Source organism: Trachemys scripta, chromosome 9 (genome assembly GCF_013100865.1).
Source record: "Trachemys scripta elegans isolate TJP31775 chromosome 9, CAS_Tse_1.0, whole genome shotgun sequence".
In the NCBI taxonomy this organism is placed as follows: Eukaryota; Metazoa; Chordata; order Testudines; family Emydidae; genus Trachemys; species Trachemys scripta.
This window is the reverse complement of record NC_048306.1, coordinates 97,542,924-97,570,523: the sequence shown is the minus strand read 5'-3', so window position 1 is coordinate 97,570,523 and position 27,600 is coordinate 97,542,924. Positions and strand designations below refer to the sequence as shown.

General features: G+C 44.5%; 1 protein-coding gene across 1 annotated transcript in view; it reads left to right on the top strand.

The window, feature by feature from the left end:
• Positions 1–27,600, top strand: part of DIS3L2 (DIS3 like 3'-5' exoribonuclease 2) — a 267,320-nt gene that overhangs the window by 182,959 nt on the left and 56,761 nt on the right. Inside the window, exon 16 of the mRNA XM_034780543.1 lies at positions 27,150–27,229. Within this exon, the coding sequence (XP_034636434.1) occupies positions 27,150–27,229 (80 nt within the window). The remainder of the gene's footprint in view (positions 1–27,149; positions 27,230–27,600) is intronic.

The following is a 27,600-nucleotide window of genomic DNA, read 5'->3' as shown; positions in this document are numbered from 1 at the left end:
TGATTGCTTTACTAAAAGATACGCTCTAGTTCAAACAAGATTTAACACAGGGAAATCCTATGACCTGTGTGATGCAGGAGGTCAGACAATGGTCCCGTCTGGTTTTATAGTTCGTGCAATTTATGTATCTATGAATCCTTACTGCCCACCTCCAGCCTCGGTTCCCCAGCCAGTCCTCGTTCCTGTTCTGCAGCCCTGCTCCCTAATTCCAGCCCACATCCAGGATCCTCTACTAGCCATGGCTATCCAATTTCCAGCCAGTGCTCTTCCCCAGTCCACTTTCTCCCTTTGCTAAGGTCTGCAGGAGGGGAACCTGCTCCATTGGACCTTAGAAGGTCTGTGAGCTTCCCTCCTAGCTTGCAGCTATATGTACAGCATACGCTTTCCCCCGATATTCTCTTCAGTTCAGTTCTCCTCCATGACACACTCAGTCCTTCTGTCTGCAATTCCCCATAGCTCCAGAATACAGTTAAGTGCTTAGTGTTTAAAGTCTTCTTCTTATTTTTTATTTGTACTAAATGCATAGTAATGGGAGCTTTCATCATTGGGTCATTAAAACTTCAATTGCTAAGAAGCTTATGGGTCCATAATCACAGAGATTTTAATGTCTATTCTTTCATTTGGAACCGGGACACTTAGATGGCAAGGCAATAAATAGGTGCCTTAGAAATACCAGACAGAGAAACAAATAGAAACAAACTTACATATGATTGGTAGTTTTAAGTATGAGATCATCAGTTCAGGTCCATCCAGGAGAGGCCTATTGATAAATGTTCTCCTTTGTTTCAACTGCTTGAAGCTGATGGACAGGAAGACTAGCTACAAAAATGGTGTATGCACGTTTAAAAGGAAAGTAAACTAGGTGCATGAGCTGTCTTTATGATCACCATTATAAACAACTGGCTCTGAGATGACTGATGGCTTCAGTGTTATTCCCTGGGGCTGCTCTCCCCAGCACACACACACTTTTGTGCTTGAAACACTGTGTTTTGACTTGAGTTTATTGTGAAAGTAACCAAATGCGTCTTTGCACCTGATTGATGTGGGGGCACCACGTTGTTCACTAAAGCAGTTGATCTCTTATTTTTGAGCAATAGGCGCTGGGTTTGGAGGTGAATGGGGCAGAAAGTGAGGCCAAATGGTGCAAAACTGGGAAGATAATATTACGCAAGTTAAGAACTGAACTAGACATGGACTAGACTAAATTCTGTTTGTCCGCAAACTGCACACTTAAGAAGGAGATCTGCCACTTGTGTGAGGTTTGCATTGACCCAGCGTTCTTAGGTGTTTTTGAAAGAAATTGATGGATTTAAAGACTGCATTTCTGCACTTGTACTTCTGCATCACATTGGATAACTTTGGTAGCCACTTCATTTAACTAAGAAGATGGGACTCCTGAAGCAGGAGTAATAACAGTCAAGTACTGAGACACGAGTAAGAAGAATCAAAAGGTGTTAAGAGATGTATGATCGCGAAAAAAGTAGGGTTCTTCACCAAGAGCGTGTCAAAACTTTGCTCTCCCATGGGTTCATTTATCTGAAAATCAGCGTTAATACTTTACGCAGTGTTAAGAAGCTGACCCGGTGTGTCACCCACACAAAAAGTGAGCAGGTACAAATGGGAAAAGGAAGAAGGTCTTTGACGTAGTCTGGTATGTTAACTGCAATTCATAGGAATGTTTCCAACAGGCAAAGACAGAAACCCATGGTTTTAGATGGTGGCTCCTGCTTATGCTTTAGAAGTGGATCTCCTGAGAGTTAGAGATTAATCAACATCTCCATTAAAATCTTCCCATATAAATGACTCTTGGAAACAATTATAGGAAATTGCTTTGTCATATTTCTCTGCTGATACCTGACCGATGTGAGCCCTGGAATTCTCCTCTTCTTGCTTTGTGGAAGTAGAATGTGACATCTGCCCCAATTAAGGTGGCTGTTCTGCATATAAAATATATCTAATATTATTGAACGTAGGGGTAGGAGGTTCTTCCTCTGTTGTTTGACATGTTGCTTTGCTGGGACAGGAAAGGACTGTAAATATTCCTTAGATGGGTTGTTAATACTTGCATGTGCTTCCCCCGCTAATGCAATAGGGACTCTGGTTCTCTTGCCTTACATATACTTTTAAAAAATGATGCGGCTGGACAGCTTACCAGTGCAGCGATTGGGCTTTTCTTTAGAGAACTGAGTTATTGTTCTGATCATGACATCCCATTACTCTGTTTTCTCAATGGAGGGATCCCTTGAGAGAGGTGTCTATGACTTCCCAGTAACTATTATTCACATAGGCAGTATCCTATGGGGAGCAGAGTCATACGCTATCTCACATCTCTTGCAAAGAGCTCTACCTTGTTTGGTGTCTTAGGTCAGAAAAGATCTGGCATTTGGCACATAGGACATGGTATATGGTACCAATTCATCCCTGATTTTGGTTACATTGAGGATGAATTTGTCCTGGCATATGCTGGTTACTTTCCCTGGTCAGTAGCAAAAGGGGTTTCCATGACTGTGTAACGGCCCCAAAGCACGTGCTGGAGATCATTTGCCTCAGGGCTATGGCTGAGTGTAGGATACTCTCTTCAGAAAAACAGCAGTGGAGAGACCTGGGTAGTTTCCTTCTACTCTCTAACCCAAGCCATGAGGTCTTTGTGAAATCAGGGCTCAGCCGGCTGACTGATTTTAAGCCATATTCTAACCTCTTCAGCTGACTGAAGTAGCACAGCTCCATCTTAGTTTGTGTCAAGAGGATTTGTGGTGTGAATGGTCTGGATCACACCTGAGGCCATGTGTTGGTCCCGTGACTCAAACACCTGGAACAAAATATACCATATGGAAAAATGAATGCAGTGTGCAAATCACAGAGTGCCTGGTCCGATCTCTTTAATGTTTAAGCTATTTTTCACGGGGGGCAAATCTCAAAGTAGTGGGAGCGGAGAAGGAGATGTGAGAATATTTGTTTCAGCTCTAGTACAGAAGCTTAAATGGGCTAGATAGAAGAGCCTGAAAATGGCTAATAATGAAAATTGTCAAGGTCGTTACAGCAAAGGAAGAACATAAGAACGGCAGTACCAGGTCAGACCAAAGGTCCATCTAGCCCAGTATCCTGTCTACCGACAGTGGCCAATGCCAGGTGCCCCAGAGGGAGTGAACCTAACAGGCAATGATCAAGTGATCTCTCTCCTGCCATCCATCTCCATCCTCTGACAAACAGAGGCGAGGGACACCATTCCTTACCCGTCCTGGCTAATAGCCATTAATGGACTTAACCACCATGAATTTATCCAGTTCTCTTTTAAATGCTGTTATAGTCCTAGCCTTCACAACCTCCTCAGGTAAGGAGTTCCACAAGTTGACTGTGCGCTGCGTGAAGAAGAACTTCCTTGTATTTGTGTTAAACCTGCTGCCTATTAATTTCATTTGGTGACCCCTAGTTCTTGTATTATGGGAATAAGTAAATAACTTTTCCTTATCCACTTTCTCCACATCACTCATGATTTTATATACCTCTATCATATCCCCCCTTAGTCTCCTCTTTTCCAAGCTGAAGAGTCCTAGCCTCTTTCATCTCTCCTCATATGGGACCCGTTCCAAACCCCTAATAATTTTAGTTGCCCTTTTCTGAACCTTTTCTAGTGCCAATATATCTTTTTTTAGATGAGGAGACCACATCTGTACGCAGTATTCGAGATGTGGGCGTGCCATCGATTTATATAAGGGTAATAATATATTCTCAGTCTTATTCTCTATCCCCTCTTTAATGATCCCTAACATCCTGTTTGCTTTTTTGACCGCCTCTGCACACTGCACGGACATCTTCAGAGAACTATCCACGATGACTCCAAGATTTTTTCCTGACTTATAGCTAAATTAGCCCGCATCATATTGTATGTATAGTTGGGGTTATTTTTTCCAATGTGCATTACTTTACATTTATCCACATTAAATTTCATTTGCCATTTTGTTGCCCAATCACTTAGTTTTGTGAGATCTTTTTGAAGTTCATCACAGTCTGCTTTGGGTCTTAACTATCTTGAGCAGTTTAGTATCATCTGCAAACTTTGCCACCTCACTGTTTACCCCTTTCTCCAGATCATTTATAAATAAGTTGAATAGGATTGGTCCGAGGACTGACCCTTGGGGAACACCACTAGTTACCCCTCTCCATTCTGAGAATTTACCATTAATTCCTACCCTTTGTTCCTGGTCTTTTAACCAGTTCCCAATCCATGAAAGGACCTTCCCTTTTATCCCATGACAACTTAGTTTATGTAAGAGCCTTTGGTGAGGGACCTTGTCAAAGGCTTTCTGGAAATCTAAGTACACTATGTCCACTGGATCCCCCTTGTCCACTTGTTTGTTGACCCCTTCAAAGATCTCTAATAGATTAGTAAGACACGATTTCCTTTTACAGAAACCATGTTGACTATTGCTCAACAGTTTGTTTTTCTATGTGTCTGAGAATTTTATTCTTAACTATTGTTTCGACTAATTTGTCCGGTACCGACGTTAGACTTACCGGTCTGTAATTGCCGGAATCATCTCTAGAGCCCTTTTTAAATATTGGCGTTACATTAGCTAACTTCCAGTCATTGGGTACAGAAGCCAATTTAAAGGACAGGTTACAAACCTTAATTAATAGTTCTGCAACTTCACATTTGAGTTCTTTCAGAACTCTTGGGTGAATGCCATCTGGCCCCGGTGACTTGTTAATGTTAAGTTTATCAATTAATTCCAAAACCTCCTCTAGTGACACTTCAATCTGTGACAGTTCCTCAGATTTGTCACCTACAAAAGCCGGCTCAGGTTTGGGAATCTCCCTAACATCCTCAGCCGTGAAGACTGAAGCAAAGAATCCATAACAGTGCGTGGCTGGCTCCAGTTAAGGTGGTGTAAGAGAAAAGGAAACAAATGCTGATGGGGACTTTTCTCTAATCATTTTATATCACAGTTCCACCATTATCTTTTCCTCTGCCTTCATGTCTGTCTGAAAAGAGATCTCTGATGCGTAGCCGGTGTTGTATGATCACTGGTGGACAGTCGATTATATTATAATGCTCAAGGCAGCGGGGACGAAATTGGACGTTTTTTAGATGAAATTTCCTTTTGATATTGTAGCCTTTCTATCAGCACCATTGAATCCTCTGTTAAATGAGCTCCCAAGCCCATGAGCATCTGCCATGGATTATTGAACTTCACTACCTCTAAGTATTGGAGGGGAGTTGACAGCAAGTATGTTAGCAAAGTAAAAATTACCTAGTTAATGTTGTTGTTGCAGCATCATAGGTGAGCCATGATACTGAACAGGCAAATATGCAATGACATAGTCATTGTCCAGAGGAGTTGACAATCTAGGTCAGGCAATCTATGAACAAAGGGAGGGTGTGTTCAGGAGTGTATTACCATTAATGTTGATTTTCAGTAAGTCTTGGACCACTGGAGGAGTCCCAGAAGACTGGCAGAAAGCTAATGTTGTGCCCATTTTTAAAAAGGGTAAACGGGATGACCCAGGTAATTACAAGCCTGTCAGCCTAAAATTGATTTCTGGCAAGATAATGGTATGGCTCAGGGGGGTAGGCGGGGGAAAGACTCTATTAATAAAAAGAATTGAAAGATGGTAATGTAACTAATACAAATCAACATGGGTTTATGGACAATAGAGCTGTCAAACTAAGTTGGTATCCGTTTTTGTTGAGTTTACAAGTGGGGTTGATAAAGGTAATAGTGTTGACCCAATATAATTAGACCACTCTAAGGCATTTGACTTGGTACCACACGACATTTTGACTAAAAAACTAGAATAATATACAATGAACATGGCACACATGAAATGAAGTAAAACCTGGCTACTGATATGTCTCAAAGTGTCATTGTAAACAGAGACTCATGATCGAGTGGGTGTATTTCCTGTGGGGTCCCACAGGGATCAGTTCTGAGCCCAACTCTCTTTTACATTTTTATCAGTGACCTGGGAAAAAAACCAAAATTATCACTGGTAAAGTTTGCAGATGACACAGAAATTTGGAGAGTGGTAAATAATAAAGAGGACAAGTCACTGATTCAGAGCAATCTGGATTGCTTGGGAAATTGGGCGCAAGCAAACAATATGCATTTTAAGATGGCTAAGGTAAATGTAGGAACAAAGAATGTAGGCTATACTTGCAGGGTAGGGGATTCTACCTAGGGAAGCAGTGACTCTGAAAAAGTTTTGGGGTTTGCGGTGGATAATCAGCTGAACATGAGCTCCCCCTGGCCAAAAGAGCTAATTGTGTTCCTGGGATACATAAAGAGAGGAACCTCAAGTAGGAGTAGGGAGGGTATTTTACTTCTGTATTTAGCACTGGTGCGACCGCTGCTGGAACACTGTGTCCAGTTCTGGTGCCCACAATTCAAGAAGGATGTTGATAAATTGGAGATTGTACAGAGAAGAGCCATGAGAATCATTAAAAACATGCCTTATAGTGATAGACTCAAAGAGCTCAATCTATTCATCTTACCAAAGAGAAGGTTAAGGGGTGAACTGATTACAGTCCATAAATATCTACATGGGGAACAAATATTTAATCAGGGCTCTTCAGTCTAGCAGAGAAAGGCATAATATGATCCAATGGCTGGAAGCTGAAGCTAGACAAATTCAGACTGGAAATAACATGTAAATATTTAACAGTGAGAGTAATTAACCATTGGAACAATTCTCCATCACATCACTGACCGTTTTTAAATCGAGTCTGGATGTTTTTCTAAAAGATCTGCTCTAGGAATTATTCCGGGGAAGTTCTGTAGCCCATCTTATACAGGAGGTCAGACTGTCAGTGTTTCTCAATCTTTTTGATACCAGGGACTGGCTTGCTGCCTTCCTAAACTGTGTCAGGGAAATCTGAGGGACCCGTGCCGGTCCACAGACGGGTCGTTGAGAAACACTAGATTAGATTATCATAATGATCCCTTCTGGCCTTGGAATCAGATCATGTTATTTAGAAGGTTTATAGCTGGTGAGTCTGTATGATTCTGGGATGCGGGGTGGGGCGTGGGGGGTGATCCTCTAGGATGTTTTAATATATTTTGAGTGGAGAGTCCCAGAATGCATGTGTAGAGGCTTTCCCCCTCCCAGGGTTCTAACCAAGGCCTTCCAGGGTTTGAGTAGAACTGAAGTTCTCACACGTGTACCTTCACTCTGGGATGCCATGTTCCCCTTAACAGCCCTTTTGTGTCAGGACAGCTTCTCGTCACATGAAGCGGGTGGGGAAGTCGACTAGCTGCCTATTAAGGGAAGGTGGTGATAGTTCGTAATGCCAGAAAGCGGGCTGTTATGTCATGCCGGGAGCCAGCAATGCCTGAATTTCTAGGAGAGTAATGAATTGAAATAGCTTTCCCATATATTGATGTTCTGGAGAGAGTCTGCCTTCAGTAAACATGAAAACTTGTTCATTATTTCTTTATTCTCTATAAAATACATGTTCTAACCACTTACTGGTCATTTACAAACAATTTGCTTATAAACCAGCACAACTTAAGCCTAATGGTAACTTGTACCAATGCAGCTAATTTCTGATTTTATTAAAATTCACCCTGTGGCTGAAAACCCGGCTGATAGAAAATACCATTGTTCTGTGTGTTAATTTAGACACATTGTTATTCTAGTAATAATATGTAGCACTTACCTAGCCTTTGTGGTCCTTCAGTCTCAAAGTGTATTACAAAGGTGGGGTTCGCTGCCCCCATTTTACAGATTAGGAAACCACGGCCCAGAAAGGAGAAGTGACTGACCCACGGTCACAGAGTGAGTCAAAGGTGGAGTGGGCAAGAGAACACTTTCTTGATTCCCAATCCAATCGCCAGTGCCTCATGCTACAGTTTGTGGTTCTCTTCCCTCTCATTTCTATTATTGGGAATAGTTCTAGGGAAACCAGTTCTTTCTTTCCTAATAAATCCTCATTCCTGCAGTTTATCCCCAGCCCAGTCATGTGATGTCTATGACACCATTTCTCCCGCAGAGGATTCTAATAGCACAACCAGAGGGATCTCTGAATGACTTCAGGAGAGAGACAAGCCAGAGAAGCAGAAGAGGTGCTTCCTGTAAATGGCCTTTGTTGTTACAGCTCCACATGAGTCCTGAGCTCCTGGCGTAGTTGTTGAATTAAGAATAAGGCTGTGACATATACCTCTTTAAAATTCCAGAAGTATGGCTTCACAGGAGGGTGACCAGATGTCCCGATTTTATAGGGACAGTCCTGATTTTTGGGTCTTTTTCTTATATAGGCTCCTATTACCCCCCACCCCCGTTCCGATTTTTCACATTTGCTGTCTGGTCACCCTACTTCCCAGGCAATCCCCTTCCTCCTAATCTACTCTATTTTCTCAGGCGTTGGCCCTGAGCCAGCTCACCCTTCGGCTTTGGGACTGAGCTCGTTGTCTGGTGTTGTGTAAAAGGCTTTCTTGCGAGAACAGGGAGTTGATGCACTATGCAGTGTTGCTTTACACTCAATAACACACTTTCCTTTTCCTTTCAAATGAATCCAGTATTGCTAGCTTGTCCCAAAGGGACACTATCTAGCAATAATCACATTCCTCTTGGGGACACGGCTGTGGATACTTGTCGGCACGTCATGGCCAATGCACAGCCTGGAACGTTGCTCATCTCCTACACGGATCCATTTTGCTTTAGATCAATGTTACTCAGACTGAGGCCCGCAAGCAGCTCTTTAATGCGTCTCCTGCGGCTCTTTGCAGCAGATGAGGATATTAAAACACTGTGTGATTTAATTATGAACCAATCAGGGTGCTTTTACTATGTTGTTAACCAGCTGTAGTTGATAAAATAATAATACTTTGTCAGTTATTTTTCAGTGAGAAATATTACAGATATATAGTAGATGACACAATGAATTCACACGACTGGGGCTCTTTTGGTAATGATCACTCATTGGGCTCCTGAACCCCTGAGCTCCAAGTATCGCTGCTTTAGATGAATAGCTGGACAGAGATGGCGTCTTGCTGTGCTTGCGTTAGAGTACGTTCCTTGCTGTATTGCTCTTGTGGGGTGAGGTGGTGGGCTCAGCAAACGCTGACTGGAGATGGGCGTGGGATGATTTTGTCCCTTCCCCCGTGTGCAAAAGATGGAGGTAATCTCTCAGAGAAAGAGATACTTGAATGGTGAATATGGTAAAGCACACGGGTAGGTGATATTGTGGCGTGTGGTCAGAAGGGAGGTTGGCGCTTTGGCTGGTTATCTTGAAAGAGGCTGGAGGTGGAAAAGCTGGTTATCTCGGTGGAACAGAAACAAACTGATTCTTGAGTGAGCCTGTTAACAATGTAGATAAAACAAAAGCCTCACAACTGTGTTTGTGTTGAGGTGTGTGTGTGGGGTGAATGGCAGGGTAAAACTCTGATTTTTTTTTTTTATGGAGAAACAATCCCTGCTCCAGTGTAGTCCTTTGCCTCCTATCGGATGTCAAGTGTTTTTCTTGTAGAGCTATGTATGGACGTCATCCCAAACTCGTTTGTTGTTTTAGGTTCCGTTTAGCACGTATTTGAGCTGAGACTTGTCAAGGTTTTTGCAGGTATTAATTATAGCTGACGGCATGGCTAATCCATCATTCTCAGAGCATTGTGTCACTGCTTGTTGAGTGATGTAACTTCTAATGCGGTCGGTCTGCCATAGGTGAGAACGGGACAGATCTGTGACAAAGATGGGTTTGCGTCACCTCCCAGTAAATGGAGAGAAAACTAATTGTATAACGACAAAAGGCAGCATTTGGGTAAAGATTAAATGTTTCACTTCTGTGATTTTCTAGCCAGGAATTTCACTTCCGAACTTGGAGTAGGAAAAAAAAAAGTGCTTCTTTGCACGTCTGTAGCTCCTTTCATCTGCTGCTCTTGGAGTGCTCTGCTGATAACAAGCCTCGACACTTCCTTCTGAGATGAGGGAGGCTTTTTCCCTCTGGGTAAAATGCTGAGGCACAAAGAAGCTAATGGCCTGATGTGTCAGAGAGCTGAGCACTTGTAGCTCCCTCACCACCTCTGAAATCCGCCCATAAGGGTCTTGCCCAAGGTCACAGTGAGTCAGGGGCAGAGCTCAGAATAGAAGCCAGGCCCCTAACTAGCCACTGCCGAGGTCACTTCATTGACTGAGCCCGTCTTCAGCCCACCTTGAAACGTGTTTAAAGGCCAAATCCGGATCTTGTGGGATTACGGCCTCTCGTGGAGATGCCACAGGTCACTGGGAGCACGCTTTGCTGAGTAGCCTGTTGCTCTTGTCCTGAAAGCACGGAGCTGTGGCTCTGTCCCTAGCAAGGATTTAGCTAGTTTATCTTACTACACCATCCATAGCCAATGATAAGGGAACACTCGATATCCCGGGAGCTCAAATCAGAGTGCAGATTTCACATGGGTATGTAATTGTTTAAAATAGGCGCGTGAAACATGCCATGTTGGATCAGATAGTTGTTCCACTTAGTACAGTATTTTGCCTCAAGGATTGGCCAATACCTGATGCCTCAGAAGAAAGGGAACTCCTCCCTGAAATGCACCTACTTGTGCAGTGCTGTACTGGGGAGGGATAGCTCAGTGGTTTGAGCATTGGCCTGCTAAACCCAGGGTTGTGAGTTCAATCCCTGAGGGGGCCATTTAGGGAACTGGGGTAAAAAATTGTCTGGGGATTGGTCCTGCTTTGAGCAAGGAGTTGGACTAGATGACCTCCTGAGGTCCCTTCCAACCCTGATATTCTATGTAGAGGAGACGGGGTCCTTCCTGATCCCCCAGAGACTATCCTTAACCTGAAGCATGAGTTTTTATTACTCCCGGGTTATGAATTTTAGGGGTAATGGAATGATCTACCTCTTCTGAAAATCTAAGCACACTATTAGACTATTAGCAGTGAGTTCTCCAGGTTCGATGTATGCTGTTTGAAGCTGTCTCCTTTTATTTGTTCTGCATTTACTACCAGTTAAGTCAGTTATGGCCCCTTGTTCTTATAGAACAAGACTGTTCGGAATTCGGCAGAGTAGTGAAAAAGTAGTTCTAGCCTGGAGGTGACCAGATGGAGGCATTGTGTGGCCTTTTCCAAAAACGTGCTAGGCACTTCACAGACAGGTGGAAGGAGCCACTCATATGATATGATTCTGCAGCCTTTTAAGTGGGGTAATTCCCTTAAGCGAACTTGGTTTGTTCCCATCACAGTGCTGTGAAATATCAAAGATAAACTCTTGAAAACTATATTATGGTCTTAATGAAACGTAATGGGCAATTTTATGTTTTAACTGATCACCCGTGTAAGTTAGGCCATGGTGTGGGGGCAGACGACTAGATCACTGCTATCCTCATTTTGCAGATGGGAAAGCTGCAAAGCCGTAACTCGGTCATGGTGACACCAGGACTCTGATGCTAGAACTCAATGGTGAAATCCGGCCTCCACTGAAGTCAATGGGAGCTTTTCCACTGACTTCAGTGGGGCCAGAATTTCACCCTAGATCTCCCGATTCCTAATTCTGTGCTTTAATCACAACACCATCCTTCCTTTGACTGAGACATCTGCACTAATCCAGCCAGCATTTAGCTCCTCGTTATCAAGTTGTAGTGGAATCTGGACCACAGTACTGAGAAATGAAATGCTTAAGTGACTAAAATGGGATTTTTAAAATGCAATTTAGTAAATTATTACTCTGTCAGCGATGTATTTAGCAGGTACAGAAGGCAGAATGAAATAAAACAGGGTTTGGCATTAAAGAAAATGAGTCACTTTTTCTGTTGCATCATCTCTAAACTTTTTTCCTTTTTCATGTATGTATGGTTGAAATTACTTGGAGGTTTTGAATTTTCACTTCAATTCTCTGCTTTTTATTATTTTCAAACACTGCTGAAAGTGACTGTAGACAGTACTGTCTTCACATTGCCGGATGTTTCATTATTTTTGTAAATAAGCCATTCACTGAGCAATATGTAGCTAATGAAGCTAACTGGTGAGTCTGATTGTTTCTTGAATAGGAGGTGAGTTTGTTGTGGGACAGGTTCCTCCAACCAACAATGAGGCGGTTGAACAGAGATCATTATGAGGACCTGCTTTTGGAGTTTTTGTGCCCTAAGGTGACACATTTTTAAGTCCTTGGATAAGCATTCTTCTGTGTTTATTTAAATCAAAATAAACTAAAAATCATATGGTACAATTACACACCTGCTGAGCAGGCACATGGGGGGGGGGGCTTTTTTCTTTGTTTTTTGTTTTAAGGAGACTTATTATCCGTGCATGTCTCTGCCCAATTGATAGGAGCGGGCGATACACAAATGCACAGCGGAATGCAACACTTCAGGGTACCTAGCTAACTCTTCTTTTCTTTTGCTAGTATTCTGTCTGTTCCCAGTTTAAAGCTATTGCAAGTGGTCAGGTTCTCCACATCGAAGAAAAGATTTTGATTAATAGGAAGGTGTTTTCAATGTTCCTTCTATTGAAGCTCTGCCATGCCAGTAATGTAGCTGACCAGGTTTAGCAGAAGGGTCTGCTGTGGCTGTGTTGTTTGAGGCTACAAACTTTTGTATGTAGAGGTAGAGAATTGCTAGTAGTTCAGTATGTTCCTTTACAGCAGCGTATTCAGTGCAGTCGTGCTGTCCCCGGAATGATTGTAAGGCACTAGTGTTTCCTGAGGTCATCATCGGCTAGAGGGAGCTTCTGCTACCACAATGTGTCTGTGCTTTGTGAAAGCTGGGTAAAATAAACTAACGGTGACAGTAAACGCTGAGAGAGTGGCCAGGTGTAAATACTGTATATAAATGGGATTTCCATCTCTGCCCAGGGTCTCCACTAGCGCCAATGACCTGAAGCAATGGTTTTCAACATGCCAAGGCTGACAAGATGATGCATAGGCAGTCTTTTTTTATGACAACGAAATCCAGCTCTGATGTTAAGCTCAAAGAGCTGACCCCAAATACCCACATCCTTCGCCTTCGTGAGAAACGGCTACTCCTTGGCATGAACTTGTTGATGTCCCTTCCCACTTACGATTTTGAAGCTATTGTCTCACATAGAATATGAAAGCAAATAAGTGAATTTTTCCTCCTGCAATATGTTCCCCGTGCCCAGAAAGACACAATGGAGCAACACTGTCTAAACTTACCCCCTTTAATAAAACTGCCAACAGAAACCTACATCTTTCGACTGAATCCTTCCATTTGGTGGATTTCTTGGCCTGTTGTTGACTCGGACCCCTGGCAGGCAGTCCCGTGTTTATCCAGGCTGTGATTGTTCAGTAGGTCTGTGGCTGTCTTTATGCCAGACACGGAGAATTCGCATTTTGCACAAACAGCCACTAGCTTTCATTCTTCTGCAAAGTGCAGTTTGGGGTAAAGGCTTAAGGCAGGCCAAGAACTAGGAGCTATGTACGGGGAGATTCCAAAAACCCATTAGTGCTGAACCTACCTTGTTTTGTCACTGTTCCCATTATAAACCTTTGCCTGATTTTCAGACATGCTGAGCACTAGCAGTTCCTGTTGAAGTCAGTGTGCTCCAGCCCCTTATTTTTAAGAGGGTAAAAACCTCCCGCTAGACTGAAGATTGCACAGTGCATGCTCAGTGTTGCCTATAGTTTTAGGTGGAATGTTCTGTGCTGTATTCATTGATGCTGGGATTTATGGACCTGGATGTTCATTGATTGTAAGAACATAAGAACTTATCAAGTGGTTTCTTACCTTTTCCCCATCACCAATAGGAACCAGGGCAGGTTTGTTACCTACAATGTACACTTCTACCTCGATATAATGCTGTCCTTGGGAGTCAAAAAATCTTACCACGTTATAGGTCAAACCGCGTTGTATCGAACTTGCTTTGATCTGCCGGAGTGCACAACCCCGCTCCCCCCAGAGCGCTGCATTACTGCGTTCTATCTGAATTTGTGTTATTTCAGGTCGCGTTATATCGGGGTAGAGGTGTATTTGCGAGTGCGTCGTCACTAAATCTTTGTAACTGCAGGGACCCATACAGAGATGAGCTGTGTGCTCCCTGAGATTATCTCAGTGAGTTTCACCCAAGCAAGGAGCAGCAGCAGGTAGATGTGGAGTGTGGGTAGGAAGGTTGCCTTAGGGTCTGCACCTGATTAGTCACTCTCTAGAGTTTTATACATTTAAAAACAGAGCCTGCAGAGACTTTGCAAGGAGCTCTGCTACGTGCCCCGCAGAACACTGGGGTACAGTTCAGTGGACTAAAGAGCTTCACCTGATTGCATACAAGTCGTCATGCAGAATGACTCACATGATTATCTTTAATCTCATCATCAGGTGTTTCTTTTCATTATAGTCAACAAGATAACCTGCTGGTTATTGCTCTTACTGTAATTGGGTTTTACTTTAAAGAGCTGAAGTGTCACTTGCTAGGAAGAAATCCTGGGGTGTGAGATGCCCCCTAGTGCAGACGTGGTAGCATAGCTCTGCTCTACCATAGCCTGCTCTCAGTCCCTCTGCTCCATAGGTTAATCGCTCCCGTTGCGTGGGTAGATGGCTGTGAAATAACTGAAACTGGTGAATCCTAGCAGGGGCCTTCGTTCTTCTGTTTTAAATGGGAAAATCCGCTCGGGCTCAGTTGATGGAAAGCAGCATGAGGGTTGATTAAAAAAAGAAAAAGCCCTTTAGAAAAGCAATTTGCTTCTCCTTTCTGCGAGCCGGGCTTCCAAACGAACTCAGTAAATGCTACAGTACAGTCACCAGGACTGGAAAAAAATCTCCAGTGAAGTAACACGGTGGCTGTGGTAAACATGAACCGAGGCCTTTGGAAGTCGCTAATGGCATCTCCCCAAAGAGTCTCCTTTCTCCCACCGTGGGCTGTGCCAGCAGTGAGCGCTTCCAGCCCTGGCTTCTAGTGGAGGAAAGCATCATTTGGCTCCCTTTGGATTTCATTACTCTTCCTCCACTGCCTCCCTCCCTCCTCGCAGCAAAAGCCTTTCCAGTTGTAAAGAAGTGAATTAACTCCCAGGCCTTTTGAAGCTCTTCGTGTCAGTGATAGATGAGGCAGCTTTCTATAACTTCAAAGAAGCAAATTCTGCTAGTGAATGCAGGCCAGAGGAGTTGAAAAGTCCAAGTGGAATAGGGAGGCACGTGGTGTGACCCAGCTGTCAAATGGGGCACCCTGGAGACTACCCCTGCTGGTGCCATGGAAAGGCGGGAACAATGCCACTCTCAGTAAATTGAGTATCCTGAATGCCCATTTTTTGTCCTATTTTCAATGGACTTGGGCACATCACTTAACATACAGCAGCCATTTGTGCTGGATTCACAGAGCCTGCTCTCTGCCCTGCATAATGGAGATTTAGCACATTGGCATTTGGGAGATCTCGTTTCAGGCGTCCATAGCTAATCATATTAAAGGTGACCTCTTGGGCAGCACTTTCCATTGTTGCCATATGTTTTGTCCAGTGCTTGAGTGATGTTGTGCATTGAAATGTGTTCATGCAGCAACTAATTTAATCACCAGACTTAACCCCCTCCCCTTTTCTACACTTTCAGAATTTATTAGCTCCCTTCTAACTCTCCGGGCATTGTTTCTGGCTCCTTCCTAAGGAGCTCGGGAGATATTGGTTGTATTTACTCTGAAGGGTGTCTTTCAAAAATCAGAAGAGCAAATTAAGGCTGCATTGGTAGGATCATGTTGGTTTTGTTCTCTTGTGAGTGTTGTCTTGAGTGTCTTTCCATGGAGAAATTAGGGATTGGGCTTGAAGGTTTTAAAAAACCGAAACATGACTGAGAAGCTGAACGTCTCCTGTAATTTAAGTTTTTAAAATAAATAACTAATTTTGAGAGCTTTGAGGATCTCTGTAAAGTGTTGTGTTGGCTTCTGCTCTTTAAAACGTGGCCCTTAATAGGGACAACTCCAAATCAAGGACTGACCAGAGAGGAAAAACTATTCAGTTCCCCCAAATCCATAAAATTGGCTAGTTGGAAGGCTTGAATAAGGCAAGTTTTTTGTGAAAAAGAGAAGACTGCTGCAGCTGTCTTGGTCTACAAAAGTCAGACATCTATAGGGAAAGATACTTTTTGGAATCTACAGTGAGGATTATTTCAAAAGACACATCCAACTAATGTTTTCATCACTGCCCCCAATGGACTTTACAGCATGGGGATGTATATTAAAACCAGGAATATGAAATTTCAATTGTCCTGTGACCTTCTTTGGGAGTGGGTTGGGGGTAAGAGCTGGAAGGGAATGATCAGATTTTATGATGCTACATGATCAGGTTGCAAGTATACTATGCTCCCAAAGGGAGGAAATCTTGTAATTTTCTTACACTTGCCGAAGCAGGCTATTTAGTAAATACCTCATGCTTTGGTTCAGTTTTTAGATTCCCGTTCTCGTCCTACAATGTGCTTGTACCCACAAGCCTAAACAGCAGAATAAATTCCTGATGTCTTTGGAACTTAAAACTTGGTTTGTACACATCTGAGCTTCCTGATCCTGTGTGTGTTTGTGTTGTGGTTTAGATCTGGTAGGAAGGAATAATGACAGAAGTTCATAGATTTGTGACTAGTTTTAAAAATACAGTTTTACATTTTATGTACCTGCAAAAACACAATACTTCTTGCAAACCATAACCACAGCTACTGAGCATAAAACATGTCAAGCCCCTTATGTATGTTAAATAACAAAGTCAAATAAAGAGTTATAAACGGTCTGCTGTGCATGAATGCTGGAAGAACCTCACGGATCATACCCAACCCACTGCAGTCCCATGATTGACAGTGACTCTGCAGGTTCAGACATCGTTTTGGCCGTATAAAAATACCACCTTATTTTTTTTTTTTTTTTTTTTGCACCTTTTCATACTGAAGGATCCCAGAGCCCCTTTCAAATAAGTACATACAGACATTGTTTCATTGCTGAAATGCAGCCCCTGGTCGAATGGAACACTGGAGCCAGTCTGGCTTCTAGCGTACTGTTAGATCAGTGTGGGAAGGGGAAATTGGACTTAGGACATTGGACCACACCCGGCAATCTAGTGAAAAGTGTTATGTCATCTGTGATCACACAGAGAAGACAGGTCTTCACAGTTCATAACAACCCCTTACAATAAAGTGCATGGTATTCAAAATATCGATCTGGAAGGGATGAAAAGTTGAGTAAGCCATGCTGGAATCTGGACTTTATGGCTCCAGGGACCCTAGAAATTTCACACTGTACTCCCCAGTGTCTGTAAAAGAATGGGATGGAATTTAAACAGAAATCAGTGTGTGTTATAAATAGGGTATTTTTATAAATAGGGAATGTTTCCAGCTCCAGTTTAATGGTCAGCAAAAAACAATTTAGAAAGGCTGTTGTGATTGTGTTTGTTACTTGGCAGAGCCCTTATCATGTCAGCACGGTACTGTCCGTGTTTTCATGTCTTTATCTCTTGGGTGGAAAGTAATGCGCTTTGATCTGTCTTCAGATGTAACTCCACAAATATCCCTAAGGCATGAGACAGTGCCTGGATCCCAGACTAATCTGTGCGCCTGAGATCTGGGAGCTTCATTAACATCTTAGCAGGGGAAAACAGTTAATAGGAACAAACCTAAGAAAATAGGATTTGCCTTATTTGATCAGACCCTAGGTCCATTCCCGCCCTGTATCCTCCCTGCACCAGTGGTTACTAATGGGCACATTAGGGAGAAACAAAAACTGTTCTTAATGCCGGGGTTACATTGGGGGCCTGATTTAAACCCTTTAATGTACAAAACCTGCCTATCTGTTCATTCTCGGCCCATGAAAAATACCAATGTAGATTATAATCGTGTCAAATAACAGGGACAGCAAAGTCCACCCCGCCTTCTTCAGCCACACACGATACACAGAAAAATCTAGCCCTGTCCAGCTCCACCCGTCACCTGCAAAAACCGTAATAGAGGAGCCTTGCACGGGGGTCTTCGGGTGCCTCTCTCCACATAATTTGGCATAGATTAAAAGTCAAATCAATCACTCCTATTATGTTTTATCAGTTAGCGGCAACAGTGGCGTACGAGATGCAGTACAGACCGGCAAGAAGGCTAGTTCCTTTCACTGCCCTGAAGATCAGGGAATGTTTTAAACAAAGGCGAAGGGACAGGATGTCAGAAAAGCAAAAGGATCAAGGAGTGAAGTTTGACGTGCATCTCGTTAGTTCCATGCTTTTTTTTTTAAATGTGGCATTTCCTAGGGATGTTTTGCCTTTATTGTAAAATATTTTAATTTCATTGACCAGTACCCTAGTCCCCGAAGGAGTAAGTGAAAAACACTTCAGTGAGATATTTGTTAGCATAGTGTTACAAGTAACACCCACATTGCCTATAAAATACATTAGCTAAATAAAACACCCTTGCTGCCCCCCTTCCCCAGTGTGTGTGCTTTGAGCAGTGCTTTGTGTATGGTCGGTTTCACTGGTTTCCTCTGTATAGTCAGTCCAGTTCCCCCTGTTGTTTGTGTGGGCTTTTCACACAGCAGCCGGAGAGAGGAAAGATACTTCACTGCACTTTGTTAAACTACAAGCGTTGGCAGGAGGACTTGGGGCAGGAGCAGAAGCAATACCAGGAAGTGGTTAAAAATCCTTTTAGACAGTGGATTAGATTTCAAGGGTTGCCCCTTTGTCCACGTGTGAATGAATCTCTGGAGCCTGTAACTCCTTGGCTCAGGTCCATAGACACAGGATGTGATGGTGGCACCTGAAATGAACTGAATGATGCAAAACAAATAAAACCCAAGGCTAATTGTGCTATTCGAGCCCTTTCTAGGCAGAAGTGAGTAGGAAGGAACTTTCCCCCACTGAAGGTATCAAGGCTTTGAATACAAGTTTGTGAATGAAAAGGAAATGAACTTTTAAAATAAATCAAAAACTTTCTTCTGTGGTTTATTTGTCCTAAGTCACGTCTCTGCATCATAAATGAAGGGCTTGGCCTGGGGTTTTTTCTGGGATATTTGTGATTGGGACCTGTCATTTTACAAGCAGACACTTCTGAATGCCTTTGTCCTGCGAAAAAGTTAGCTTGTTCTAGGTTCCTTTGATTGTTCAGTTTGATCAATTGCTCATCCTTTCCTGTTCCTGCTTTGTATTTTGGCTGATGGTCTTCAGTGTTGCTAAGCTTTCAGTGGTGGATGGCTTTATTTATGTGTAGGGTTGGGCGTAGGAGAGAGTCATTGCAAATGCCCTCTCCCCCTCTCGTCTGAGGGGCTGGTGGCAGGGACTGTCCTGCTTCCATCCATGCCTTGCAGGGAGAAGCAGGAAAGCAGGACTGTGAGCACAGAGGCAGAAATAACTGTGCTTCATGTTTCTCTCTGTGAATGTCCACTAGAAATGTAGGAGAATGGGGAGGACTGAAAACCATGCTTAAAGAGGCAAAAGGGCAAACATGTCAGGTGACCACCCAAGGCCTGCCTAAACTAGTGGGAACAGCAAATCTGTAACTAGACGCTTAGCTTGGTCAGGGGTGCCCCCTTTCCTTAAAGGCAAAAAGAAGGGCCTCGCACATGCCCAGTAAAGGCCATTGATCTAGCAACGAGCTTTCCTGGCTAGGGTCCTTCGATCACTCTCTTCTTAGACACGATCTGGCCTTCTCTTAGGGCTTCAGGAGAAAGGCACAACCTGAGCAAAGCAGACTCTCTGTTAGAGATCACTCTCCTGAAGTTTCTAACTGCAGTGAGAGTAGGAAAGCACTCTGGAGAGAGGAGATGCACCACATTCAATGTAAGTTTCTTTAAGTGAAAACACAGCTGTGAGGTTTACAGACTGCGCTTCTATTAGGGATCGTTCAGTCTGACCGGCCAGCATCACTACAGACTTTCCAGCTCTAATGAATTGAGAAATCCATTCTGAACAAGATTGAGTTTGATGGCCCTGTGTGCAGGCAGATGGATGTATTTTTAAAGGACAAGGTGCCAGAAAGCTCCACAATTACGTTACTGGAGCAAGGCTCATTTTTTGTGGTTTGAAAAGTGGAGTGTCAGGACTTCAGGGCTTTTTTTTTCAGGTCAAAACTGAAGCTTGGGCGGGGCATCGAAACCTGCTTGTTCACTAAGTTTGTTCTTAAAAAACTCTCTGGAGCTTGTCTTAGAGTGAGAAACCTTTGTTCCTAGAGAGAGGTTCAGTACCAGATCTTGGACTTACTTGATAACAGGGTAATACTGAAGTCACCTCTTTCTTGTCGATAAAAGCAAGGCCCAGGGAGGGGCATGCAGCCGTAACGCTGGCAGAATTGAACACGGGCCAAAACATTCAGGAGACTCAGTTCTGTTCTTTTTCATAGAACCTTCAAATCAGTGACATTTCTGTGCCTTTCGGACCACGTTCTGCTCCTCAGACTCTCGCTCAGGGGAATCCTGAATTCCCACCGATTGCAATGAAGCTGCTTGCAAACTAGACTCCTACTCAGTGGAACTAAGCGTGGCAGAGTCTGCCCCCTAAATTGCTTCAGGACTGGGAAACTTGAAACGTTTGACCTGCTTATTTAAGCTGAATTGATACTACATCTCTGGCGTGGGGCGTGCATCTGAAAAACCTCCCCTCTCTGTCAGATGACAGAAGGTCTCTGGTGAGAGCCAAGGACTGGGAACAAAGAGGAACCAAGCCAAACCATTTCTCAAGGGGTGCAAACATTCGCCCAGTCAAGGCAATATAGGTACTGGCAAAGGTTCAGAAGCCAGAAGGCTGCTCCTTCCTAACACTTAATCCTGATTTGAGCTGTCTGGCTCTGTCACATGCCTGGGCTTGTAATTGCTGCAGGTCTAAACCTTTCGATTAAAAATGGGGACAGCTGCTGGCTGAATTGTCAAAGCCACAGCCGGTCTTGGGGTCTTTGGGCCAGGGACAAAGGGAAAGCCCCTGGCGTGGGATAGGACAGCCCAAATTATGCTCTTCCTCCAAGGACCCTTGTGGGCCACTACAATGGCACAGAACCAACAGACTGCTAGGCCCCCTACACCTTCAGCGGCCCCTCGCCTGCCTTGGCCAGGTGTGGAGCTGGCAAAGGCAGCTTTGAGACTCCCCCAGTGGGTCTAACTGCACTGTGAGCATCCCCTGGAGAGTTTTGTTCCCTCTCTGGTGCAAAGGGGCTTCAGCACAGGAGCGAATTCCCCTGTGTGAGCAAATTGGAATGAGGGCAGGAACCTGCCTGAAAACAGGAGCTGATATCCCCCCATCCCCATGAATTCAGCTTTGTTTCTGCCAGGCTCTGCTAGTGCACTAGAGGGACTGGTCCCGTACGGGATGGTGTGAACAGAACACTTACTGACCGTTAATAAACAGCTCTAGTATTGCAGCGCCCAAATGTCCCAGTCCGGACCCGGGCTGAACTTTGTACCGACGCAGATAGAAGCAGTCCCTGCCCAGAATGCTGGAGGGATGCAGCCAGCGGAGGGTGCTGCCTGTCTGGGTGGGCAGTAGAAAGAACTAGACGTCATTGGTCCAAGAGAAAATGCCCCTGCCCTGCCTGTGACTGGAGGGCAGAGAATTCAGGGGGGCAGGGTGAGAGCTGGGAACATGGAGTTAGAAAATAATAGTAAAACCTAGCGCTTGTATGAGCTTTTCAGCCCTCGATCCCAAAGCACTTTGCAAAGGAATGTGAGTATCACTTTCCCATTTCACTGGTCAGGCAACAAGTGCAGGGAGGGAAGTGACTTCCTCAAGGCCAATAGCAGAGCCCCAGTACCCAGCTCTCCTTAAGCCCAGTCCAGTGCCCTGTCCACTGGGCAGCACTGCCTCTCGTTGAAATGCAGAACTCTATTCTTGTCTCTGCCTGGACTTATCTTCCTCCTGCTCTTTGTTCTAATCCTTTCCTGCCTGGGATGCATGTTGAGGCTTTAATGGTTTGTACGGAGTTTTGAGATCTTCTGATGGAAGGCAGTGCAGGAATCGGAGAACATCCCCTTTCTCGACTGACTCTGTTTTCCCCTCCAGGATGACAGAAATAGAGAGCAGGGGAGTATTTAACAATCCAGGGAGCTGTGGTGTTTTGCGGAGATAGAGTGGGCTAGGTATTCTGCATGAAGACATTTGGGCTAAGGTGGTTCAGAATCGGTGTGTTATGACCTCTGTCGAGAATGGCGTTGATCAGATAGACCTCATCCATCTCTGGCTTCTATGAACCGCCGCTTGACTTTTGTCTGGGGCATTACAATTGTCTCTGCTAATGGCGAGAGAGGCTATTCAGCACTCTATCCACCCAGGAGCCCTACTACTCCCTTTGACAGCTCTTATTCACATACCTCCCTACCCCTCCGACATCTTCGTTATTGATGAAGCTGGTTTGGTAGGTAAGATTCTGTTCTCAGTAATGCCACATTCCAGCTCCCTTTCTCACGGCATTCGCCCACATAGCGTGAAGAGGCTTTCTTTGTGTGGAGAGCGATTAAACTGGACACGGTTCTTTATTAGTCCGTGGATTTCAAGGGTGTGCTAGCTGAAGGGGGCAGTGCAAGCCAAATCGCACAAGAACACAGATGGGTGAGACATTTGCTAATGCCCTCCTCCTTCCCCCAGTGAGCCGGAAGGCGTGTGATAAAACCAAGGATTGAAAATGCGTAATACAGAAATCGCCTGCTCTGAGGGGGTCTTGGTCACCATGACAGGGTCACACTGAACTTGCCGGAAACATTCCCCCCCCAGCACAAAGTCAGCAGGCTTTTATTTGGAGATGAGTGGCCTTTCCGTGTTTTGTGTTCCTGTTTGTTCGCCGGTTGCGCTGCAAGTCTCTGGGCGCTGACGAGGAGCGGGATGGGGGGGAGCAGATTCAGAGACCTGCGGCTGTTTGAGCGATGCTGTCAAATGGACGAAGAGTGGGGGCGTTGCAACAGCACATTTGGGTTATGTACCGTGGATGTCTAGTGACATCTCTGCATTTGTAGAGAAAATCAGATGGGATGAATGCTAATGCAGATAAACCGCTCAGGGAAATCTACCATACTAGTAAATCCCCCCCAACCTCCCATGTGACTTTCTTAATTCAGTTAATCAATAGAATTCCTACTATTTAGTTAATGCGTTTTGGGCAGGAGTGAATGGAGAAGATGCTTATATAGGATGAAATAGTAAGGATGGTGTTGTCTGGTGGTCAGGGGTCTTCAGAGGGACTAGGAGAAAGGATGTGTGAGTTTTATTTCCAACTCTGCCACTGCCTCTCTGTGTCATTGGGCAAGTCACTTAACTTGGTTTACCAGTGCCTCAGTTTGCCAGTCTGAGAAATAGGTATACTGATACTCTAGGTGGATTGTGTGAGCTATTTGGCATGTCTGCTCAATTATATACGTAAGCGGAGGTATAAAAAGTCCAACTCTGCTCTAAACTAAGCCCTCTCCCACGTTGTTGGGTATTTTACTCTGACAGTCTGTGCCGGAGTGAGTCTGCGCGGGCAGACATAGTTCATGCAGCTGGTTCTCTGAGGCGTGCGTTAGGAAGTACCTGTAGATTTGCTGTAGCGGTGAGAAGATCTAAAGAAATATGGGTGGGATTTTCAGAAGCACATACGTAACTGGAAGCACAAGTCCCACTGGAAGTTGATGGGACTGTCCGATACGATCTCCCACTAAAAGTCAGCGGGGTTTGAGCTCCTGCCTCCCGTTATGGATTTGTCTCTTTAGAATGATTTAAATGGAGAAGGGAAACCAGTAATCCAGCGTTAAAGTCCTCATGGGCAGCGTATTACAGTCCACTAAGGCTAGACTCAAAAATTGTGTGTGAGACAGTTTGCGTCCCATAGTGCTCAGCTGGTTGTTCTAGCCCTGTTGAATCTCTTAGCTTTTCTCCATTCTTATTTTTGGCTTTCTGCCCACCCCTACTCCCCCACAAACACCAGAACTCAGCCAGAATCCAGTGTGAACCCCCCATGTGCATGCACACAACCCCATCAAGGGCTTGGCCTGATGCAGAAGCAGACAAGGCCCTTTGTTGTTGGCAGTGGTGACCAACTGGAAAGTGCAAAGAGCAGCCCGGCCCTTATCCTCTCACTCTACCCTCTGACAATGCTCCTTGTTTGGCTACTGCTGCATTCTAGCCTTCAGCAAGTACTCCTGCAACAGGTGAGCAGAGGAGCCATTCTCTTTCCATGCCCGCTTTAGCATGCGTCTACCATCAACTGTTCTGGCTAAGGGGTGAGCTGTGAGTAGCTGGGATCTCTCTCTCTGGGCATTTTTTTCAAGTGACCTGCACTTCTCTCAGAGTGGAATCCTGCAGTGCACCCCACTTCCGTCTGGATGACCAGACTACAGCACGCCCCGTTTTCTAACCGTATCACCTCCAGCAGGTCCAGCTGAATGTCGTTCCTGCTACAGAGTCCTCTCAGGGAGCTACAACCAGCTGGTAAATGCAGTGAAGGGGAACAGCTTCTTCGAAAGAATATCCGTTACTTATCCATAGGAACACCAGAAGCAGAGAGAAAAGGGTTAAACTTAACAAAAGCCTAAATGCATATTGTCAAACTTAGCCTGTCCTGGACACTTGACTCAGCACCCCCAAGCACTGGGGTGCACTCCTACAACTGCTGCCTTGGACCGTCTAGGGTTTACTCTCCCATACCTGGTAGCTTAGTTAGCTGCTGGCTTTCCCCTGGAGTGACCAGAAATCTGTGTGTCTGACTGTGTTCTATGAAAACAAGGTGGTTTCTCTTCCCAAACTTTTTTCTTCCTTCCTCGTCGCCATGAGTGGAGCTTATTCCCAGCAGTGCATCTTGCTGGAGGAAAGAAGATTAGTTGTGAAGCACTAGAGAGGCTGATTTGATTTACCAGAATTGTGACAGGGCAAAATGTGAGCACTGAGGGTAGCTTAGTTCTCATGGGTGTCGATCGAAGACTGACTTCATAACGATGTCAATGGGTGCCCGTCGGATTTGGTTTGTCAAGGCTGATTGAAATCAGACATACAGTTTTGCACCTTCCTTGCTTTATTCCCTCAATATAAACCTGAAATGTGATTTACTGCCTCTTTTCCAGATTCTCCAGGGCTTGTGTGGAGCTGTGGCCAGGGATAGCTGGTATTAGTTTGGCTTGGGATATGGATTCCCCAAGTGATTCCCCCAGGGCCTAAATGTTTTACAAAGGCCGGAAAGCTTTGGTTAAACTGGCACAATTGAAAATAAAACCCATTTCTCTTCTGGCAGCTCCCAACTCCTTACTCGGTCCACTATGCTCTAGTTGTTCCACAGGTGGGTCTTAGAAATTTGCTGCTAGAAGTAAGATAACTGTGTCCCTAGAAAGGTAGCTACTCACAGGAAACAGGAGTATATGGAACATGGCATTTCGTCCATCAGTGGCTATTAGCCAGGATGGGCAGGGATGGTGTCCCTAGCCTCTGTTTGCCAGAAGCTGGGAATGAGCAACAAGGGATGGATCACTTGATGATGACCTGTTCTGTTCATTCCCTCTGGCATTGGCCACTGTTGGTAGACAGGATACTGGGCTAGATGGACCTTTGGTCTGCCCCAGTAGGGCCATTCTTATGGCACTTATTACATGGATTGATGCAAAATAAGGATGTGTTTATTTACCGGTAAGTCCAAGGAGTATGCATGGCATAACGACGTGCACCGTAAATAACTAAGGGGGAGTGTATTTCAGTCAGCTGGCATGGAACTGCAAGACATGCAGCAGTTCCGGTGGATTAGATCTCAGCCTTGTACTTAATTCTCTATTCAGGCTCAGTGATGACTGAGTTTTCAGCAGCTTCAGTTTTATTTGTGCAAGAGCACACTGTGTTACTTTGTATTCGTTATCCTGTCGAGAAGGAAAAATCTGTACAACTGCTAATGATCCAGAACATCGGTTGTGTTAACAGTCTACTGGTAAAAAATGTTTTAATACAGTGTTTTCTCCCTAATAGGCAGTTAATTTCTGTTAGCAATTTCCTTGGCGTTCATAAGCCAGAGGAATTTGTAAATAAATGCAGTGGTTTAGCAGTGGACTCTTCATCTTCCTGCATTTAAAAAGAGCAGACCCACCATAATAAACTCACTTCAAATGTTATGGGTTAAGCCTCTATAAAAGAGATGGGCTCCCCAATTCATTTCAAGTGTCCTTCAGCATCCAGGTGTTCATGAGACCCTTTCTTTGATATTACTCCATTCAGCTTAGATCAAAACTAAAGCAGTCCTACCCGGGATTAGATTCTAAACATAGTAAGGCACCCAACGCCTATTGGTTTCGATGGGAGTTTGGTGCCCAAATATCTTTAAAAATCATAAATACCATCACTACTTTCTCCAAAGCACACTGCCTATTCTGTCCAAAGTGCACAGTACACGTTGGGGTCTCCAAACTTTGCCAGGCTGGAGAAACACGTGATTTGCCAGGAGCATGAGGGCTGCACCTAACTGTTGTAAATAGAGCCGAATGCTGCCACCCACCTCTTGGGTACAGCATGTGATGATTCCTCTTGATCAGAGCCGCCTTCACTTCAATCAAGAGGGACCCCCAGACTGCCAAAGCCACACCTCCATATTTGAAAGGTCAGCCCCGTTCTGTTTTCTGGTAGCTTAGGGTATAGAGACATTCTCACTAACCAGTTCTCCCTGCAGAACTCCTTTTGTTCCGACTGCTATCGAAACAGGATTCGGTTTTCCCCCTTAAATAAAACTGGACTAAGTTACATATGAAATATGAAAACTCTTACCGAATACCGTCTTGGAGTGGCAATGGAAGCAGCGTTCCAGGTCACATCCTAGCCTCCTGCTGGACACTGGTCCAAACTACAAACCCTCCTAACAGCTCTTTAATAACTCTGCCCAGAAGGAAAAATCTGTCACCTTTCCCTCTGTGGTTTCTCCTCTGTTCTAATGCACTGGAGGAATGAGATGAAGCCGGGAAGGCTTTCAGAGAAAGAGGCTCGTGGGAACTACAGCTGCTGATGGAGAACACTCATTTCTTTAGTGTCTGAGGAGAACCGCAATAGCTTTGGTGAAGGGATGTGTGTGTGGGTGGGTTTGGAGGGGTGAACCGTTATGACCCATACATTTCAGAGGAACCACAAACACTTTATAGTAACAAAGGGTGGAAAAAGAGAGAGCTTTTCTGCAATGCATGTGACTTTTCGCTGAGGTTTGGAACCCCATGTTATATTCCAGACCACAGTGTTTGCGTGTCAGTCTTGGTGAGTTTGCTTTCTCCCACAAGCCTTTCATGAAGTTGCTGTAGTGAGTGAGAACTCAGCCTAAATGTGCTTTTCTTTTCTTTTCTTTTTTCCCCCTTTGCAGCTAAAGCTCTCGTTTACATTGGACAAGGAAAGCGGGATGCCTCAAGGCTGTTATATCTATCAGTATCGGGACAGCAACAAGTAAGTCCCGCAGATGATTGCCCACAGGGCAGATAGGAAGGGGCACCTAACGGAAAATGTCACTCTTGATGTGCCCCACATTCCCTTTCATTGGCAGAAGGATCAGAACTGCTACTTAAATGTAGATTACAGTAGCTTTCAGCCTAGCCCTAAGACGGAGAGTGACTTGCAGAGGCCTCATGCACAAATGTGTCGGGCAAAAGTGAGGCCAGATCTTTCAAAGTGCACAGCACCCACATTCTCAAATCTTTAGTTATCAACATGGCAGCTGTTAGCTGCTGGGCGCTCTAGAAAATCTGCCCTGCGCTCTCTGGTGAAGGAATATTTGCTCTGAAGTTCTGGGATACTTTGTTGGGGTGATTTTGATGGCA